At 29.5% G+C, this 19,236-nt stretch overlaps 5 protein-coding genes across 9 annotated transcripts in view; 2 read left to right on the top strand and 3 right to left on the bottom strand.

Moving 5' to 3' along the window:
* LOC124498143 (putative glutamate receptor) overlaps window positions 1-19,236 on the top strand; it is a 61,170-nt gene that overhangs the window by 31,519 nt on the left and 10,415 nt on the right. Inside the window, exons 1-2 of one of the 3 annotated variants that reach the window (XM_075729605.1) lie at window positions 16,784-17,304; window positions 17,406-17,435. The exons of 1 other annotated variant lie outside the window; for it this stretch is intronic. In XM_075729605.1, the coding sequence (XP_075585720.1) occupies window positions 17,433-17,435 (3 nt within the window). In that variant the 5' untranslated portion in view covers window positions 16,784-17,304; window positions 17,406-17,432. Of the gene's footprint in view, window positions 1-16,783; window positions 17,314-17,405; window positions 17,436-19,236 lie in introns of those variants that run through there. One more of the 3 variants, XM_075729607.1, reaches the window with a different exon arrangement.
* LOC124498574 (uncharacterized) lies at window positions 2,606-3,374 on the bottom strand. Its single transcript, XM_047062346.2, has one exon. It carries the CDS (start codon window positions 3,176-3,178, stop codon window positions 2,867-2,869), a length of 312 nt encoding a protein of 103 aa, XP_046918302.1. The 5' UTR covers window positions 3,179-3,374; the 3' UTR covers window positions 2,606-2,866.
* LOC124498573 (sorbitol dehydrogenase) lies at window positions 5,134-7,342 on the bottom strand. 2 transcript variants are annotated; one of them, XM_047062345.2, is made up of 5 exons: window positions 7,182-7,342; window positions 6,428-6,583; window positions 6,046-6,370; window positions 5,487-5,975; window positions 5,134-5,384 (listed from the first exon to the last, which is right to left on the bottom strand). In XM_047062345.2, exons 2-5 carry the CDS (start codon window positions 6,522-6,524, stop codon window positions 5,240-5,242), a joined length of 1,056 nt encoding a protein of 351 aa, XP_046918301.1. In that variant the 5' UTR covers window positions 6,525-6,583; window positions 7,182-7,342; the 3' UTR covers window positions 5,134-5,239. The 2 variants fall into 2 exon arrangements, with proteins under 2 accessions (XP_046918301.1, XP_075585724.1); XM_075729609.1 differs by having other exon boundaries at window positions 6,428-6,626; window positions 7,182-7,276.
* Window positions 7,360-8,976, bottom strand: LOC124498572 (sorbitol dehydrogenase). Its single transcript, XM_047062344.2, has 5 exons — window positions 8,811-8,976; window positions 8,624-8,743; window positions 8,230-8,557; window positions 7,675-8,163; window positions 7,360-7,607 (listed from the first exon to the last, which is right to left on the bottom strand). Exons 2-5 carry the CDS (start codon window positions 8,715-8,717, stop codon window positions 7,454-7,456), a joined length of 1,065 nt encoding a protein of 354 aa, XP_046918300.1. The 5' UTR covers window positions 8,718-8,743; window positions 8,811-8,976; the 3' UTR covers window positions 7,360-7,453.
* LOC124498618 (uncharacterized) lies at window positions 10,887-16,588 on the top strand. Of its 2 annotated transcripts, XM_075729610.1 has the most exons (5): window positions 10,887-11,478; window positions 11,580-11,750; window positions 12,463-12,744; window positions 12,807-13,271; window positions 16,356-16,588. In XM_075729610.1, the coding sequence occupies exons 1-4, from the start codon at window positions 11,353-11,355 to the stop codon at window positions 13,263-13,265; spliced, it is 1,038 nt and encodes a 345-aa protein (XP_075585725.1). In that variant the 5' UTR covers window positions 10,887-11,352; the 3' UTR covers window positions 13,266-13,271; window positions 16,356-16,588. The 2 variants fall into 2 exon arrangements, with proteins under 2 accessions (XP_075585725.1, XP_046918362.1); XM_047062406.2 differs by lacking the exon at window positions 16,356-16,588 and having other exon boundaries at window positions 10,890-11,478; window positions 12,807-13,791.

The raw sequence follows: 19,236 nt of genomic DNA, 5'->3' as shown, positions 1-19,236 counted from the left end.
TTATTGTTTTATTTATCATTTTCATTGTACGTTGTATCATTTCGATTTCTTTTAACAATTTTCCAGAATCAATAATTTTTTCTTCATTCCAATCAAGATCTGGTTGCAATCCATTTCTGATCATTTGTCGTGAACGGATCATCAAACGATAAAGTTCATTTTCAATTTTACTGTTTGGATTTAACGATAATGATGATTGATCCATTGTGTTTGATGACGATGATGATGATGATGAACAGAAAATCCTTGAAACTTATTGCAAACAGTTTGCTTAAATACCACAAATCAATTGTTTGTGACAATTGGAGATCTCCATCATTGTTTCTCAAACACCATAAATTGTCAAAATTCAATTAATCGAATTCAGAAGAGAGATTTATCGATTAATTGATTCGAACGATGATGATTGGAATTTGTTCTCATGACCAAAAAAAAAAAATACCAAAACCAAAGTAGAATGTGTGTGCATGTGTGAGAACGTTTCCTGATTTTGATTATTAAATTTTAATTAAAATGAATCAAATTTTTTAAACTTTAATGACAACATAATGATCATCATCGACATGATGATCATTATGATGATGATGATGACAATTGGTGATTGATAATTAAATTTCAACGAAAACAAAGTTGAAATAAGCAAAATGTGTTTCGGTGTTTTTGGTGCACATCATCATCATCATCATCATCATTTTAAAAAAACGAATTTCGTTTCTTCTTTTCACGCAACATAAAAAAAAACTTCATTAAGAGAATGAAAACAATTATCACCATCATGATGATGATGATGATGATTATTGTACTCGTGAGACAATAATGTCATTACGTTCACACTTAAAAATAATCTAGACTAAGCACAATCATCATCCATTCATGCATTCAACATGATCACTAGACTCATAATTTGAACATTTGTTTGTTTCAAAATATGAAAATTATTCCATCATCATCACATAGTAATAATAGATGTTTGTGTAATTAATTTTTTTTCCAGGTCAACAACATCAGTAGTTGTGTTAGGTTATTATTGCATAATAATAGAGGAATTTCGTTTTTTCTTTTCTCTGGTAAAATAATTTCCACTCCCAATGGAAAAAAATGATGATGATGATGATGATTTATGACCCAATTAACAAAACGATCACGCATTTCAAATGACAATGATGATTTTTGATCAAACAGATGATATTTTAATGAAAAGAAAAATTAATGGAATTTCGTTGAAAAAAATATTGGAAAAATAAACACCGGCATTAAACAAAAAAAAAATACCTTGAAAGAATGTAAAAACAAAAGATGTACCAGAATTGAGGTCAAGTATGGATAATATATATTGCTGTGGCAGGATATAATTATCATCATCATCATTTTCATGTATCATTTACCTCATCATCATCATCATCATGATAATAATAAACACGAGATCCATGATGATGACCATTTTTGATTATATTTATTTATTAAATAAAGTGTTTTGATTGCTATTGTGTTTTGTTTTGTTTTTTGTTTTTTTTTTTTTTGAAATTTTTTTTTTCATTATTCCATCTCTTTTCCTGTTTTTGTTTGTTACATTATAATTGTTTTTTGTTTTGTTTTTTTTTTTATTAATTTTTTTTTCACACACCATAATAAGAATCCTTGAATAAATGTAGAAAAATTATATTCAACAATGATGATGATGATTATGATGATCATCATCTTCATCATCATTCAATGATTACAAAATATACTTGTGTATTTGTATTTTAAACTTTGGTTTGGTTTGTTTGTTCATTTGTGATTAGCTTTGAAATCATATTATTTTGTTTCGTTTCGTTTCGTTTTTTTTTGCCACACGACGATTGATGATGGTCAATTTCCTGAATATTTCTTCGTTTTTGTGTTGTGTTCTTAACACACACACACACACACACACTAATAAATAAACAAATGGCTATTTTATGGAAATATACAAAACAAAACAAAAAAAACTGGCCAAAGAAATTTGATGATGATGATCGATGATTTGGCATTGACTTGTTTAAACGTTCGGTATACGCCATCTGTCGGTTTGGAAATATGATTTCGACATGACAAACAAAAAAAAAAGAATAAATTCGCCCAAAAATGGCATCAAAAATTGCTAAATTGATTAAATTAATTTCTTTAATCTCTCGATCCAATTTAATGTTGATGATGCTAATGTGTGATGTTATAATTGTTGTTGTTCCAAAAAAAAAATTGCACAACATTACTAAAAATTTCACATCGACGATCATCAATATTCATCATCATCATAATCATATCAGAACGTGTTTGTTAATCACAATTTTCGCCATTTTCAATTAATTGGCTCCCGTTTTCCTTATCTATGTATTTTAGCTAGTTATATGGATCGGTAGTGAATTAGTTTTTTTCATTATGATCATTTAAATGGTCAAAACACATGGAAATGTTTAGAAACTCGATATCTCTATTTGCCATTATTGTTACTAAATATAAATATATTGGACATTGACTGTGAATTTTTTCGTGTTTTTTTTTTTTTGACTTTTGAAACAATTTATTTACGATTGGTTTTTGGCATTTTTTTTCCTGTCAAATAAAAATACGAAAATCGGATAAATTTTTGTTTTTGCTTTATTTTTATTCACATTGAATTCAAATTCATCAAATCATCAAATTGGTTTTTTTGTTTTTTTTTTTTTTTTTTTTGTTAAAAAGACATTGGATTAAAAAATGAATAAATGAGTAAAAAGAAAGAAAGAAAAAAAAGACAATATTTTTTCAATGATGAAAAAGATTAAATATGCATGTAAATGTATATTGGCCATTGTATTTTGTATCCAGAGAGATTGAGCGAGAAAGTTTTTCCGTTGTCATTGTTTCAATAGATTGCAGCAGCTTTGTTTGCATTACCAAGATCGGTCAACGAATTAATAGCACGTGTATTCGATGATAGCATATGTAATTCTAATTTACGGATATAACCACTCAACATATCGCAACAATCACGTGCTTCATTGAATAATTTTGATGAAATTTTTGGCGATGATTGAAGACGATCAATTTTTTGATACATTTTTTTGGCTCGTGCAATTTCTTCTTTAGTCCAATCTTTACATGGTTCCAATTGTTCACATGGTAATCGTCGTGCCTGGATGATTAATTGACAAAGATCACGTTCAGTGTTATCCATTTTTTTTTTTTTTTTTTTTTTTTGGTTTTGTTTTGTTGAAATTTAACGATTATAGATGAATGATGATGATGATGAATTGTTTTTCAAAGAAAATTTTTCAACTTTTTCAATGAATAACCGATACGAAGCAAATGAACAAGATTCAAAAATTTTCTCTATATATCGATCGATTGATGATTGAATGAATCATTGAATACATTTCCATGGTATTTATATATGTTATTTGAAAATCTCTATAGGCTATGTAAATGGTAAAAGTTTTACACTTTCTTCTTTTTTTTTAATTCAATTCATTTGCTTTGTTCAGTTCGAAAATGATCATTCAATGCCACTACATAACCTGTTTTTTTTTCTTCTTCATCTGATCATCCAAATACTCTCTCAGTTTTTTTCTGTCTTCTTTCTATGTGTGTGTGTGTGCGTGTGTCTGCTCTGAATATCATGATCATCAGATCAGCTTCCTTTATTTTTTTATTATTTGATGAATTTCATTGCTGCTTCAGAGCATTCTCTTGGAACACCACTCACACACACACACACACACACGCATACCACAGTTTCAAATCATGCTGATTGCTTAAAAATTGATTGATTAATCAACATATTAATCCATTATAGATTTTTCCTTTTTTTTCTTCATCACCGTTTCTGCTGTGGTTGTTATTGTAGCATTGAATCACATTTTATCCATTTAAAATAACTGTGATGGTGATGGCGGTGGTTGTGGTGGTGGTGGTGGTGGTGGTTGAGAAAGGGAAAAAAACTTGACATTCAAGTTTGGTTCAAGCACATATCAATGTTTATTTTTTATTATTATTTTTATTCGTTTTTGATTGATCAGATGATAATGATGCGTTGGAATGAATAATTTTTTATTTTTACTGTTTTTACATTGAAATTACGAATCCGTTACGTTTACGTTTGTTACTTTTTTTTTTTTGGTTATCATAAATTCAATTTCAAAGAATTTTTTCTTTTCCACCAAAACTGATTGGTTGTGAATGGGGAAAAACAAAATGACAAAACTTGACATTCAATTTTGGATGAAGCACATATCAGTGATTTTTGTTGTTGATTGATTGATTGATTGATTATCATTGATTATCATCGATCGATCGTGATCCTATATGATTTTAAAAATAAGAAAAAAAAATGCATCCAAATTTAAAATTGTATAATTTAAGATTAAAAAATGTCAAATTGAAAAAAATTATAAATTTCAAATTTCAAATTTCGTAGTCGCTATATATGAACTACTACACATATTTTGATCGGCTGTTAATGGAGCATTAATGTCTGATGATGATGATGATGGTGATTATTACAACAAAAATTGCACCGTCTTTCTGTGATGTCCATAATTTTTTTTTTATTGCGGATCAACAAACTGTATGCATAAAAAAATATTGTGAAAAAAAAATCCAAATCCAAATCAATTTATTTATGGTGATCAAAGTAAATTCAAAAAACAACAAGACAACAAAACAAAATTTCATAATCAAAACTGTTGTTGTTATGATTTCAATCACCATCCTTTTTTTTTGTTTAATTTCAAACAGAAAAAAATAAACAAAAATTTGGCAATTTTATTTTTAACTTTATTTTTAAATTGATTGAAAATTGTCCATAATTATCGATCATGATGATGATAATAATATGATCGGAATGAATCAATCAATACAAATATAATCAGTTTGTTTATTTTCAAAATAAAAAAAGAACATCTGATTTTCGTTTTGTGTTTATTTCATTTTCATCACTTATCTGATGATGATCGTCGTCGTCATTAAAGAAAATAAATTTCAACAGGTAATGATCATTATCATTATTGTTGTTGTTTTTGGCTGATTAAAAAAAAAATAATCCTTGAAAATGTGGAAAAAAAACCGACAAAAATTTTTTTTTCTGTCGTTTTGCAAAAAAAAAATTTATTTATTCAGAGTTTAAGAAATCTGTTTTTGTTTTCATTTTTTGTTTGATATTTTATTTTTATTTATAGAGTGCATTTTTTTTAGTATTTTGCAAATCGTTTGCCTGTCTGTTGTTATTTTTTTTCTATATCTATACTTTGATTATAATTTTGATTCCTTTACCAGCGGCGGCTGTTTCGTAAGCTTCAAGACTATCTTTGAAATCAAAACGATGTGAAATCAAACCACCAACTTTAACACGTCCTGATGACAATAAATTAATTGCTTCAGGGAAACTATGGAAAACAAAACAAAAAACGATTATTTCCAAATGTTATGAATTTTAAATAATCGATTTTTCCGCATTTTTATTTTTTTGTCTTTCCAAATATACATACCAATTTTGATAACGAAATGCACCTAAAATAGTGATTTCTCGTGCTGAAGCCGTAGCTATTGGCAGATTATAATCAGCTGGCCCAATACCAATCATCATACAATGGCCACCAGGTTTAGTGGCCAACATGACTACACGAAAATTAATGCCAACACCAGAACATTCTAATGTTATATCGGGTAAATTTCCACCAAATGCTTCGCTGATTTTATCCACCATTTGTTGTTCAGTTGTACTACGATCAAAAAGCAACGTTTCATCGGCACCCATTTCACGTGCTAAACCTAATCGATATTCATTGATTTCAGTGACAACTACCCGACGGGCACCATAAGCTTTAGCTGTGGCCATCACCAAAAGACCAATAGGACCGGCACCAGTGACTAAAACTGTTGAATCTTTTGTGATCGGTACACGACGACATCCATGTACAGCAACAGCTAATGGTTCAACAACGGCAGCTTCATCCACTGATAAACTGTCGGGAACTCTGAAAAAAAACAATAAGAAAATTATCAAATCAGATAATCATCAAGAAAAAAACAAATGACTGAAATTACTTGAAACAATATTTAGCTGGATGAATAAAATAACGTTGCAATGTACCATGAATCGGTGGTGTAGCATGACAGGTTACATCCGGACAAAGATTATATTTGTTTTTGGTACACCATTCACATTTTTCACATGGAACCGTTGGTTCAACAGCCACACGATCACCTGGTTTAAAATCTTTAACATCCGATCCGGTGGCAATAATTTCCGCTGCCGTTTCATGGCCAAGTACCATTGGTTCATTGACAATGAATTTTCCACAACGTCCTTCTTTTAGATAATGAATATCCGATCCACAAATACCGACAGCCAGTGTTTTACATAAAACCTCTAATCAATTAATGAAAAATTAATCCCAATTCAATTCATCAGATCATCGATACAAACCATTAGGGCCAGGATTCGATGGTACTGGATATTGGACAACACGTGCATCATCTTTAGCATAAAGAACAAACGCTTCATTCGTTTCGATGGTAGCCATTTTGTTATTATTGCACAAACTTTTTTTTTTTTTGCTTTGAATTTGTATCAAGAAAAAATCTAGCACAAATGAATTATTAATTTAATAATAACGTGATTTTGTCTTCAAGATGAAGCAAAAAAAAAAATGAAATGAAATATTTAGAAACATGAAAATTGTAGCAAAAAAAAAATTAATAACGATGAAAAACAAATAACAACAAAAAAAAAGTTGTCATTTATATCTAGTGTGTATCTATGTTTTTTGATTTTTGATATTTATAAATATCACACACACACACACACGCACACACATATTTGGCTGTCATTTGAGATTAATATGGACCCCGTTTTCATTTTCATTCGCATTTCATTTTTCAATTTTTGGCAATTGATTAGTAAAAAAAAAATATAACAAAACTTGTTTATCATCATCATCATCTACACTTGAAATTGTATACACTTTTATTTTCTGTTAACCTTGTTCGAGGTTATCAGTAATCAATCACACATTTGGTTGACAAATATTTTGAATTTTTTGTACGTACGTGTGTGTGTGTGTACGTGTTTGTCAATCGAAAAAAAATGCAAAAGAAACCCGATTCAAATTGGATCAAATTTCAATTGAACTTTTGGAATTGAAAGCTTAGGTTGTATAAAAAAAATCAATGAAACTTACTTTTTTTTCTTCAAAAAATTGTATTCATTTACACACACACACTCGCACAAGAATTGATGGAATTCTTGTGTGTTCACCCAGATGACATTGGAAAAGAATCATCATCATCATCAACACACATTGTCAATAAACATTGGTATATTTATATAGATAGTACAATTCTAGGCCCTGAGATGGCTGTATAAAAGTTTGGAATTTTTTTTTGTTTTTTTTTTTTTTGAATTTCAAAATTTTTTTTATTCACTTTTTTTCTCCGCCGATAGATGTCAGAATTATTGACGATCTACATTGATAATAACTTTGATACCTTGGCCAGATTTTGCCGTTTCAAATGCTTTCAATGTTTCAGCGAAATCAAAATGATGTGTTGCCATTTTTTGTAAATTCACCTGACCATTTGCCACCAAATCGATAGCTATTGGAAAGCTGAAAAAACAAATTAAATCAAATATAAATGATCATCATGAATTGAATTTCGCAAAAAAAATCTCACCATCCTTTATATCGTAATGAGCCATATATTTTAATTTCACGAAACGCAGCAGCAGCAACAGGTAATTGTAATTCTGATGGACCCATTCCGACAAACATACAAGTACCACCTGGTTTTGATGCAAAAATAATCAAACGAAAATTGACTCCAACACCTGAACATTCAAATGCAATATCCGATCCGATTTGATTGAATCGATCACGAATGATTTGAACATTTTTCTCTTCACTATTTTCACGTTGAATTAATATCGTTTCATCGGCACCTAATTCTTTAGCGAAATTCAAACGTTCTTCATTGATATCGGTTATTACCACACGATTGGCACCATAAGCTTTGGCCACTTGTAATATTAACAAGCCAATCGGTCCAGCACCAGTGATGAGAATGTTTGATTTTTTCGTTATATTCACACGTTGACATGCATGTACAGCAACGGCTAATGGTTCCATCATTGCACATTCATCATTCGTAAGTTTTTCAGGAACCCTGTTTGTGTGTATGTGTATTATTAATTAAATCCAAAATTTTTTTTTACAGTTGAATGAATCATACTTGAAACAATACTTGGCTGTATGTATGAAATAATGTTGTAATGTACCATCGATTGGTGGTGTTGCATGGCAAGTAATTTGTGGACAAAGATTATATTGATCATTCAAACAATAATCACAATCACCACATGAAACTGTTGGTTCAACAGCGACTCTATCTCCTGGTTTCAGATGTAAAACATTCTTGCCACATCGAACAATTTCCGCCGCTGTTTCATGACCAAGTACAAATGGTTCGTTACCAAGAATAAACGTTCCAACTTTACCATCTCGCCAATAATGGATATCTGATCCACATATACCGACAGCCAATGTACGACATAGTACCTCTGCAAATGGAAATGAAAAAAAAAAATGAAAAATTTGAATGAAAAAAAAATCAATCCAAAACTAACCGTCTGGTCCAGGATCACCGGGCATTTCATATGGTTCCAATTTTGCCTGGTTTGGTGCACGCAAAACAAACGCTTGATTTGGTTTTGATGGCATTTTTCAAAGTTTTCAAAGTTCAAAGGCTTTCAAAGAAAAAAAAAGAAAAAGTGAATGAAAATTATTGTCATTTTTTCAAACATTTTTATATACTTTTAAGGTGCACACCAAATAAACGAGAAGCGAAAAAACAAATTGATTGACATGATGATTTGATGGTCTAGATTTAATCATGTGAAATTTTTAATCATCATCACAATTATTGATTGATTTTCAAATCCGATGACACTTGTTATCGCCAAATACGTTTATTTCTATTACTACAAGATGATAATGAGCAATGAACAACTGTACATTGTATGATGAATCAGCCGAAAAAGAAAAGAAAAAAAAACTTTATGTAGGTGAGAAAATTCATAATTCACAATGATAATTACCACAGATGATTTTTTTGGTGATGGTAATGGTCATTTATAAATGTTGCCATCATGGATATAATTTAATAATTTGAAACAAAATTTGAATTTGATTTATGCTACAAAATAACATGACTAATTTCATTCAATGAAAATTCTCATCATATGGATAATTAGAAGAAAAACTCTGGTAAAACAGATTTTTTTTTTGTTCATCATCAATAAATTAATATCAGAATGATGATTGATTTACACGCTATTTATGAAAAGAGAGTGGGTGAAAAAAGAAAAAATTTTCCCTGCTTATCAAATATGATTTTTTTCAGCTAAATGATCTGATCTTTTTAGTGAATGAACCTGAAATAATCACATTTCGCCACATATGACATTGATCGATATGGATATTTTTTTTTTTTGCCAAACCAAACCAAATGATTGCTGCTGCTTATCATGTCATTCAGCGATGTAAAGATATGGATGTTTCGTTGTTGTTGTTGTTGATTAATAGCGATTAATTGCAGGCTACATGTTTTTTTGCTGTTCGTCTATGTCTGTGAAATGAAGAAAATTTTTTCCCTTCTCATTGAGAAATCTCTCTGATTGCTGTGTTTGTGTGTATAGTTAGTTTTCCGAGCCAAAATCAATTTATTCAATTCGATTCATAATGAATCGCTCAATCATGATCATCCCAATGATCATGATGATGATGATGATGATGATTTAATCAACATGTAACCAGAACTAAATCATTTTCATTTTACGGTCATTTTTTAATTTTAATTTTTGGTTTTCTGTGAAACAAAAAAAAATTTTTAAATTTTTCTCTTGATAACTCAATGAAACATTTTGGGGTGAAAAAAAAATTTTTTCATTCAACAATTTCCACCACCACTGTTACTACTACTACTACAGGATTTTTTTGGAGAAAAAATATGAACTTTAATTTTTTTTTCGTTCATTTTCCCCTTTGGAATTTTTTTTTTTTTTTTTGTTAACGAGTAAATCATCACCATTTTTTTTAGTTAATGTTGAATGTTTGATTTGATTGCTGCTGCTGTTGATGTTGCTTTTCGGATGCTGGTTTATGCATTACTGAGCTAAACTCGAAACCGATTTGATTTTTGATGGCAAAAAAAAAATAAAAAAATAAAATAACTATTCATTCGATTGCCTCACCCAGATTTTTTTTCCACCAAGATGGATTGACGTTTTCATTTTTATTTTTAGAAATTTTTTTATGATGATGATGTTGATGATGATCACTATTCTTGATTGGATTCTTAAATTTTGTTTTCTTTTTCTTTTTCTTCTTTCAAGCTTTTAATATTCCTTCATTGTCATAAAAAAAAATTTGTAGATTTTTTTCACCATAATAATAAAAATAAAATCAAAGTCAGACTGGATGATAATCTCTTTGGAATCTTTAACCAGACATTTGTATTGTTTTTTTTTTCATTAATAATAATACGGATTTTGTCCGCATTCTTTGGCCCGAAAAAAAATATCACCAAGAGAAAGTGAATGACATTGTACTAGTTTTGTTTTATTTCAGTTTTTAACTAAAGATAAAAAAAAAATCATTCATTTTCAAATGTAAAATGATATGGATGTCATCCATGTGTTCATCTTTTCTGGTTAGAATTTAATTAGAATCGGATTTTCTTTTTTTTTTTTCATTCCATCATTGACAAATATTCTTTGCAAGAATAATAATAATAACCGAATGACGTTATCCTGGTTGCCAAATATATTACGGTTTATTTTGACAAAAAATGAATGAATCATAGAATCACATCACATCCAATTTTTTTTTTCTTGTCGCACACATCACAGTCACAGATTTTTTTTTGTTTTTCGATGTAACTCTGATATGATTGTGATTTTATTTTGTGAGCAATCACAAAATCGCATGCCGTTACGTCTTAAAAAAATGATTCATCTCGATTGTTTTTTTTTGTGATTCGTTGTTTTGACAATGAATACGTCTTTGTTGTTGTTGTTGTTTTTTTTGTCATAAAGATTGAGCCAACAAATAAAGAAAGCGATTTTGTCACTGTAAACGGTGATTGGTCCGTATACAAGTTCATCAATTTATTGTCATGTTGTTGCTGTTGTTGTTTACATGGTCATAAATTTTCTGCTCTTCATTGCTCAAAATAAACAACGTATTTGGAACGTTTTTAGTGTTTTTACTTGACGTTTGTGTTTTCGATTTTAATTTCGAAAATTCAAAAATTTTGTCATCGTTTTTTTTTGGTTGTTTCTGATCAATCTGTAATATGTCATCATCGATCTGGCCACTAATTAGATCGTTATCCAAATGGATGATGATCTTGACCACAATTTTAATAATCACGATTTCATCAAAAATCAATTCACTTCATTTGAATGGTGTTACTTTAGTGGTACGTATTTTTTATTTTTTGTTTTGTTTTGATTCTTATTTAATTGGAAATTAATTATTAAAAATAATTCTGAAATCGTCAAAATCTATGGAATTAAACAGCCAAATCATCCACGTTCAGATATATATGAAAGTTTTTTTCATGAATTAATAACCGAAATAAGTGATGTTGGCCAATTTAGCTATCAATTACGAACATTGCCTGAAGCAATTTATGGTGGTGAAATCGGTGAAACTATACCACAAGGATTGATTGGTGAAATCTATGAGAATGTAAGTTTTTTTTTTGCTCTTTCTATGATCATCATCATCATTATCGTCATCCAGTGAATTCTGTCCATTCATATTTTATTCGTGCAAACAACATTTTGTGTTTGTTTATGTTGATAGGCAAGACCATAATGTCTATGGTTCGATTGGTTGGTTGATTGTACATACATTGAACACATACATACATCATATGGTCAATTTTTTGTTTGGCTATAGGTGGTTTTTTTCTTTCTTTGTCTGACCACGATTGTAAATAAAATTAAAAAAAAATATACATACTACATGCATGTTGTTTCCGGACACACACAGAAATCCGGTATTTACTTTTTTTTTTTGTTGCGCTATAGTAGATGTTTATATTTAAACATTGATTATTTGGCCATTATAAAATAAATGGCCGAATATTTGTGTTGTGTGTGTGTGTGTGTGTATTCACTGCTGATGATTATCGACCACCAAGGTCGTAGTATTACATGGATATATAGTTGATTAATGATTGGAAGAATAGGAAAAAAAAATTTTCGATATTGCACCAAAAAAATGAAAAGAAACAAAGCTAAAGATTATCGTAAAATAAAACTAGATCAAATGGCTAATTGAGCTGTTTTTAGCTGCTTCAGCAATTAACTTGATGATGATGATCGATTTATCTATTTTTTTAGGTGGAATAAAGAAAAATGACCTGATAATTTTGTTAATACTTTTTGTTTCTTAGAATGCTGATTTTATCATTGCCGATATGGAAATAACATCGGAACGGAAAAAATTTGTTCAATTTACACGACCATTTATGCGTTCCAAATTGGCCGTATTGATACGAAAATCATCATCATCATTATTAAATAATAATAGCCATGGCCATAATAATAATACGGACGATTTACGTGAAATATTACAACGTAGTAAACGTATCGTAATCAAAGGATCAATGGCTGATCGTTATTTTAAAACATCACGTAATCCATTGGTTTATCATCTATTACCATATAGTATTGCTGTATGTTTGTTTGTTTGATTGATTGCTCAAATTGACTTAATTTCATTTCATTTCATTATTAGCAAATGGATGTGGCCGTAAATCTAGTAAAATCGGAACGTGATTATGCATTAGTATCGGATAATGTGCGATTAGATTTAATTGCCGCTAATGATTGTGATCTTCATGTGATTACAGCCAGAACGGAAAATGTTAAAAGTTTTGGTTACGATTTTCAGCTTGAATATGCCATTGCATTGGCACATAATTCATCGTTTTTTGGTTATTTCGAAAAATCATTAGAATATCTTGATGAAACTGGCAGATTAGAATCGATTATTGATCAACATTGGTATAATCAATGTGAACAACGTGAACAACAAATAATGCAAGCACAACATCAAAATGATTTTCCTGATCTCAATGACCATTTTTCAAGTAATAATATGACTGATTTTCAAGAAAATTCATCATTATCATCGACATTTTCCTTTGTGAACTTATCCTGTTTCATCATCTATACAATAATGATCAGTTTTTGACGAAGGGTAATAATTTTTTCAATCAATTAAAAAAAAAAAATTTTGTTTTTCTCACATAACAACAACATCATTGGCTATCAACTGACTATCAATAACGACGAAATTTTGGAATCGGAATTGTGAATGTGGAATTGGCAAAAAATAAAATCACTCTGTGTGTGTGTGTGTTTTAAATCCATTGAAGAAAATTGATTGACAAGCTTTTTTCATTGCTACCCATTGAAATGACGACGACGACGACGATGATTCATTTTCAAGCAAAAAAAAAACCAATGGCTGACAGAGTAAAATTTATCTTTCAAGGCGTGATTGTTGTTGTTGTTGTTGTATGATTCTCAACAACAATTTAACGAAACGAAAAATTTACCAATTTTTTTAAATTTTTCATTCTCTTGTCCATTTTGTATACATGAAATTTTCATCGACAACATCAACAACAACAACAACAAACCCTGATATATTTCTAGTATTCAATACACGTAAAATGAAATAAAATAGCTTTCAACGCTACAACCCAGACACTGAATGAATGGCTGAATATTTTTTTTTTGGCATCATGGATGACTAGATGGATGGATGTGAAAGATTAACCCGAAAACAAAACAAAAAGTGCAGCGAGAGAGAGAGAGATTGACATTATGAATGATTTTTTTTCATTTTATTTTTATTTTTTGATATAAAAGAAAAGTTCATTGAAACTCAATGTTGAAGAAGAATAAGAAGAAAATAAAATAAATCCACAATAGGGTTGCCCTGGCTTGCTTTTGGTTGATGGTTAGTTGTTGTTGTTATTTTTTTTTTTTTTTTTTTGATGGTCAATCAAACTGATTTGACCGCATTTGTTAATCAAAGTAAAGTAAAGCCAAAAAAAATGTTGATTAACCGACAGGTTTCACATCTTATCTTTAGATATAAAAATTTTTTTTTTCTACAAGTCGTTTCGAGTCTTTTTTTTCATTTGCGAAATTCCATAACCTAAAATAAAACCTACGCATTTGTTTTTTCTATTTGTATTTGTACGGGATTTGATTGTTCAACGTTATGAATTCAGGATTTCGTTGTTGTTGTTGTTTTTTGTCGTCCAGAAATGAATCCCGGTTCTTTTAGGCAAATGGCGATGGTATTTCCATTTTAGGATAATGGCTGTTTTCTCAGCTGTGTTTGTGTGTGCATTTGCGTTGGTTTCTGTTCCTGTAATAATAATGATGATGATAATTCAAATGATCTTCGTTGTGTGTGTGTTTAATATGTAAACGAAATCAAATCTTTTTTTGCCATAAAAATTTTTTTTCTTTGAGAATAAACGTTTTTTTTTGAAATAGAAAAGAAAAAACACAAAAACATTAAAAACAAACAGCCCCAAAAAAACCAAAGTGTTTGCATTGGAATTTCTGTGCGATATTTTTATAGATAAATATGGCGTGGCCCCAAAAAAAATTTACCAAATTGAACCAATATTTGTCATTTGTATTATCATCAATTGATTGACACAAAGATTGGGTCAACAAGTCAATGTTTTTGAATAAATGGAATGTTTGTGTTTGTTGGTGTGTTTGCGGACCCACCTGGGCCAATAGACAAACAAACACGTGTTTGATCGTGCTCAAAGAGAGTGAGTGAACAAAAACAGTAGGCGTCATGCCATAATAATATAATATTTTCAATAGGGTTATCTATTTATGTTAGATAAACATTTGACTTTTTCGCTTGCTTGCCTGCATTTTTCTAATACAAGACACCTGTTGCTTTTTTAAAAACATTTTTTGGTCAAAATTTGAAAAAAGGCAAAAATTCTTTTCAATTGACAATAAATGTTTTTTAGTTGGTTATCTAAGTAAAATCTTTCTCTCGTTCTCATTCTTTAAATGGTCCACTACACACAAGTTTACATGGTAACTCAAAAAGTGAATTATGGTCAATTTTCAATGATGATTCTTATCGGTCAATGATGGTAATTGCTTGAAAATTTAAAATGAAAATTCCATGACCAAATAAAGAATAATTTGTTGTAATGGTACAATCAATGCCTAGCCTATAAAACTATGGAACTAATCAAATTAAAATCAATTAACAAGTAAAATGGAAAAAAAAGAAGAAGAATTCGTTTCCATCCATCCAACCAACCTCGAATGAGCATAAGCAGAAGCCAATATGGATGATGATGATGATGATGCTGACGATGATTATTGATTTAAATTAAAGGCGTCAACGCGCTTATGATGATGATGATCAATATTAAAAAAAAAATTACGGATAGGCCACTGAATCATTGATGATGATGATTATGGCATTTTCAACGATAATGGCTAAAACATAAGCAATAATAATCATATATCCTTCATGGTAAAAAAAACTGGGCTTGGCATCATATAAAAAAAAAATTTTTTTTCTTATACCGTCAATATCAAAAGCCATCAATTACCTGTTGCTTGCTTTCGGGTAAACTTTATGGTTATAGTTTTTTTTTCTTTAAAAATAAAATTCAAATATGGTTAAAAGAGAAGGATGTTTGAATGTTTTTGTTGTAGTTTTAGTTGTGTGATATGTTGATCTGTTTATGCGTTGATGATAATGTTCGGGTTGTTTGTTTGTTTGGTTGTTTGGTTGTTTGTCATAAATTTTATTTTATTTTTCACAAATTTTCATAAATTTAAACGATATAAACCATATATATTCATGAATTTCATTCAATTCAATGCTTTCAACAGGTTATTTGAATGAATGAATGAATGAAATGAAATAAATTAGTGAAAAAAAACCAACATTTCGACGGATATGGTCGATTTATTTATTTGATGACATTATGGTCATCATCATCATCAGGTAGCCAATAACTTTGAAGGAATCTCATCAAACGATTAATTTAATTCAATTTTTTTTTTGCTTATTCTGAAAAACGAACTAATTTGATATTTGTGGTTATTCGACAACAGCAACAACTTTGAAAGTATAAAATTTTCGGGAAATGATGACTTGAATTTTTTTTTCTTTCATTATACTTTGATTGATAATATATCGGTCTAGTAATCGTCGAGGTTTAATTTTTTTTGTGCTTTATTTTTTTTTTATTTTTTTGAAATGGTCAAGCAGAGAATCCATGACGACAACGATTGACGACTTGAAGAGATATCTGGCAGACAGACACACAGACAAACATAGATGTTTGTCATTGATAATAATGTGGATAATGGTGGTAATTTTTTTTTTGCTCTGTCGAACCATACTGGTCATCATTGCCGGCTATCATCATCATCATCAATGATGAATATTTTGAAAAATTGAAAAAAAAATTTTAAATTTCTTTCAATTTTTTTTTCTTCTTTCTTCGTCGGTGATGAACGAATAAGAAAAATTTTTTCCCTCATCTCTCTCTCTCTCTCTCTCTCTCTCTCTCTCTCTATAGTAATTTGAGCTTTAAATGTCTTCACATTCAATTTCAAGTGGTGGAAAGAAAAAAAAAATCAGAGATCAGATCACGATCATAATGGCATTGGTTTTTTTTCTGTTTTTTGGTATTTGAAATTTATTCATTTCACATTCGACGCAAACATTTTTTTTTTTTTTTTTTTGATCATGATGAACATGCAAATCGCATTTATTTTGTTTTTCGTTTTTTTTTTTGGTCAAAATAAAATAAAAATTTTTTGAAAATGTTAAAATAGCCAATTTTAGTCTCAAAGTTGGTTATGTTTGACCAAATTTGGCTTTTGAACAAATTATTCGTTTGTGGTGGCGTTTTTTAACACCAGCAAAAAAAAAAAAAAAATTTTCCCGTTGCTTTTGTTTGATTGCATCATATCTAATTTTCAAGAATCTGAATCATCATCATCAATTGTGATTTAATTTGATTCCATTGAAACGATTAAATAATTACATTGGACATTGGATGTGCAATCACTACATTAATTATGAATTATCATTATTATTATTATTCATCCACTACCACTCCAATCATGATGACGATCATCGACAACTATCAAAGATAATCGAACTATATAATAATCGTAATGAAAATGATGATTCTGAATGAATTTTAAATGTGAGAAATGTTTTTGATTTTCAATTTGATCGATTATTAATTCAGTTTTTTTTGTTACTTCTCTCACTCTATATATATGGCTTAAATTATGAAATAATAAGCAACAGCAGCAGCAAGCAGCACTGATAATGGTATACCCACATCATTTCATTTTTTTTTCCATTGCAAATTGCCATCAGCCGGAATATATAAAACGAAACAAAACACGATGATAATGATTGTTAAATAGTCATAGTTGGGGTAGTCAATAGCAAAAAAAAAAAAAAAAAAATACACGCGCATAATTATGATGATGATGATGATGGATTTTTGTGTTTGAAAATCCAAAAAGAAGAGAACGGCCAAGTTCATTATCATCATCATCATCATCATTATTTTTTTATACAAAAATGCAATTAGATTTCAAAGAAAAAAAATACCATCACCATCATGTAACAAACGAAAAAAAATATGGATTTGATGATTGCTTCTGTCTATATGGTAGTAATGAATGAATCGAATGGTTTAGAGTTGAGTTTTTTTTTTTGAATTTAAATTTCCTTTTTTTGTTCGAGGTTGAATTACATTTCCATTCTATACCTTGTATGAATTTATTCGTCCAAAACCAACGAAATTCATCATCATCATCTGCTGCTGTTGTTGTTGTTGTTATTGCATTGCACCGATTAAAATGTAATGAAAATGAACTTTTATTTGCTGTTGAATAGTAGGATAATTCTAATTTCATTCATTCGGTTGTTTTTTTTATCCATTCTTTTCAAAAATTCAATTCCTGGCTCTGTGTTTTTTTTTTGGTTTTGTTTTGTGTTTGTTGTTAAAACAACAATAATTAACACACACATGCACACACACAGAAAGTCAAAACTATTATAATCTCTCTCTGTACCTATACCTACCCTGAAAAAAAATTAGCTAAAAATTCACTATTCTAATACCCGAATAATTTGAACCAAGATTACACCAAAAAAAATTGTATTGGTTGGTCATTTGTTGTTGTTGTTGGTTGGTTTGGTTCGGTCCATACTACCACACACACACATGCTTGAAAAAAAATGACCAGCCACAGAAGCTTCATTGGTGCCAAGCCTATTTTTTTTTTGTTTCGTAGATATGATTTTTGTTTTTAACTATTTTTTTTCCTGCTTACTTCAAGTGCCCAAAAAAAAAAAATTTTATTCTAGTTACAAATGCCATGTCGCATAGAAAGATAAAAAAAAACCATGTGCAAATTATCGATTGATTGTCTCTTTAGCCAGTGTAAAGAAAAAAAAGGACAAGCCCAATTGTTGTCGATGATGATGATAATAATAATGGTGATTACCATCCCATTCTAATTCGATTTTTTTCAGGTTTTTTTTTTCTTTGAAAAGAATTTGAGTTTTGATAATTTCAATGAAGAAGAATAATGAAATTGATCATTTATTGATTTAATTGTTTGGAAAAAAAGGTCAAATCAATACCAACACACAAAACGAAAAAAAATATTTTGACATATATACGGGTTTCGAACCGGAAATGGTGATTTTGTTTCTCTTTAACTCACATTCTCGCTAATCAAATCAAATGTGACGGACATGGCCAATTGTGTGTGTGCTCGTCGAAATCAAAAATTAAATTAATGCTTGTTATTATTGTTGATGGATGGATGAAATGACAATTTTTTTTTCTTTCATTTTGATAAATTTGTTGATCATCATCATCATCAATTTGATCAAGTGACTGAGTGTGGTTGTATCCAAAGAAAAAAAATTTTTTTTTTTTTTTTGGTCATCGAACCAAGATATTGACAACGACAACTGATAGATTAATGTGTGTGTGTGTGCAGTTTTTCGATATAAATGTCGATCCATTAGTTCACTAAACAAAAAAAAAAATATAAAATACACCGACGCATCCGTACGAGCTTTACTTCTTCTTCTGTATGTTGAACTT

This window comes from Dermatophagoides farinae, chromosome 3 (genome assembly GCF_024713945.1).
Source record: "Dermatophagoides farinae isolate YC_2012a chromosome 3, ASM2471394v1, whole genome shotgun sequence".
NCBI classification, from domain to species: Eukaryota; Metazoa; Arthropoda; class Arachnida; order Sarcoptiformes; family Pyroglyphidae; genus Dermatophagoides; species Dermatophagoides farinae.
The sequence above is the reverse complement of the archived record's forward strand: the minus strand, read 5'-3'. Positions and strand labels throughout refer to the sequence as shown.

Bases quoted from the DNA above. Each gene is read 5' to 3' on its own strand.
- LOC124498574 (XM_047062346.2), bottom strand. From the start codon at position 3,178: ATGGATAACACTGAACGTGATCTTTGTCAATTAATCATCCAGGCACGA.
- LOC124498573 (XM_047062345.2), bottom strand. From the start codon at position 6,524: ATGGCTACCATCGAAACGAATGAAGCGTTTGTTCTTTATGCTAAAGAT. The intron at 6,371-6,427 runs GTTTGTATCGAT...TTAATTGATTAG, and splicing joins ATCGAATCCTGGCCCTAATG to AGGTTTTATGTAAAACACTG. The intron at 5,976-6,045 runs GTAATTTCAGTC...GTTTTTTTTCAG, and splicing joins CCAGCTAAATATTGTTTCAA to AGTTCCCGACAGTTTATCAG.
- LOC124498572 (XM_047062344.2), bottom strand. From the start codon at position 8,717: ATGCCATCAAAACCAAATCAAGCGTTTGTTTTGCGTGCACCAAACCAG. The intron at 8,164-8,229 runs GTATGATTCATT...ACACACAAACAG, and splicing joins ACAGCCAAGTATTGTTTCAA to GGTTCCTGAAAAACTTACGA. The intron at 7,608-7,674 runs GTGAGATTTTTT...TTGTTTTTTCAG, and splicing joins TCATTACGATATAAAGGATG to CTTTCCAATAGCTATCGATT.
- LOC124498618 (XM_075729610.1), top strand. From the start codon at position 11,353: ATGTCATCATCGATCTGGCCACTAATTAGATCGTTATCCAAATGGATG. The intron at 11,479-11,579 runs GTACGTATTTTT...GGAATTAAACAG, and splicing joins TGAATGGTGTTACTTTAGTG to CCAAATCATCCACGTTCAGA. The intron at 12,745-12,806 runs GTATGTTTGTTT...TTTCATTATTAG, and splicing joins TATTACCATATAGTATTGCT to CAAATGGATGTGGCCGTAAA.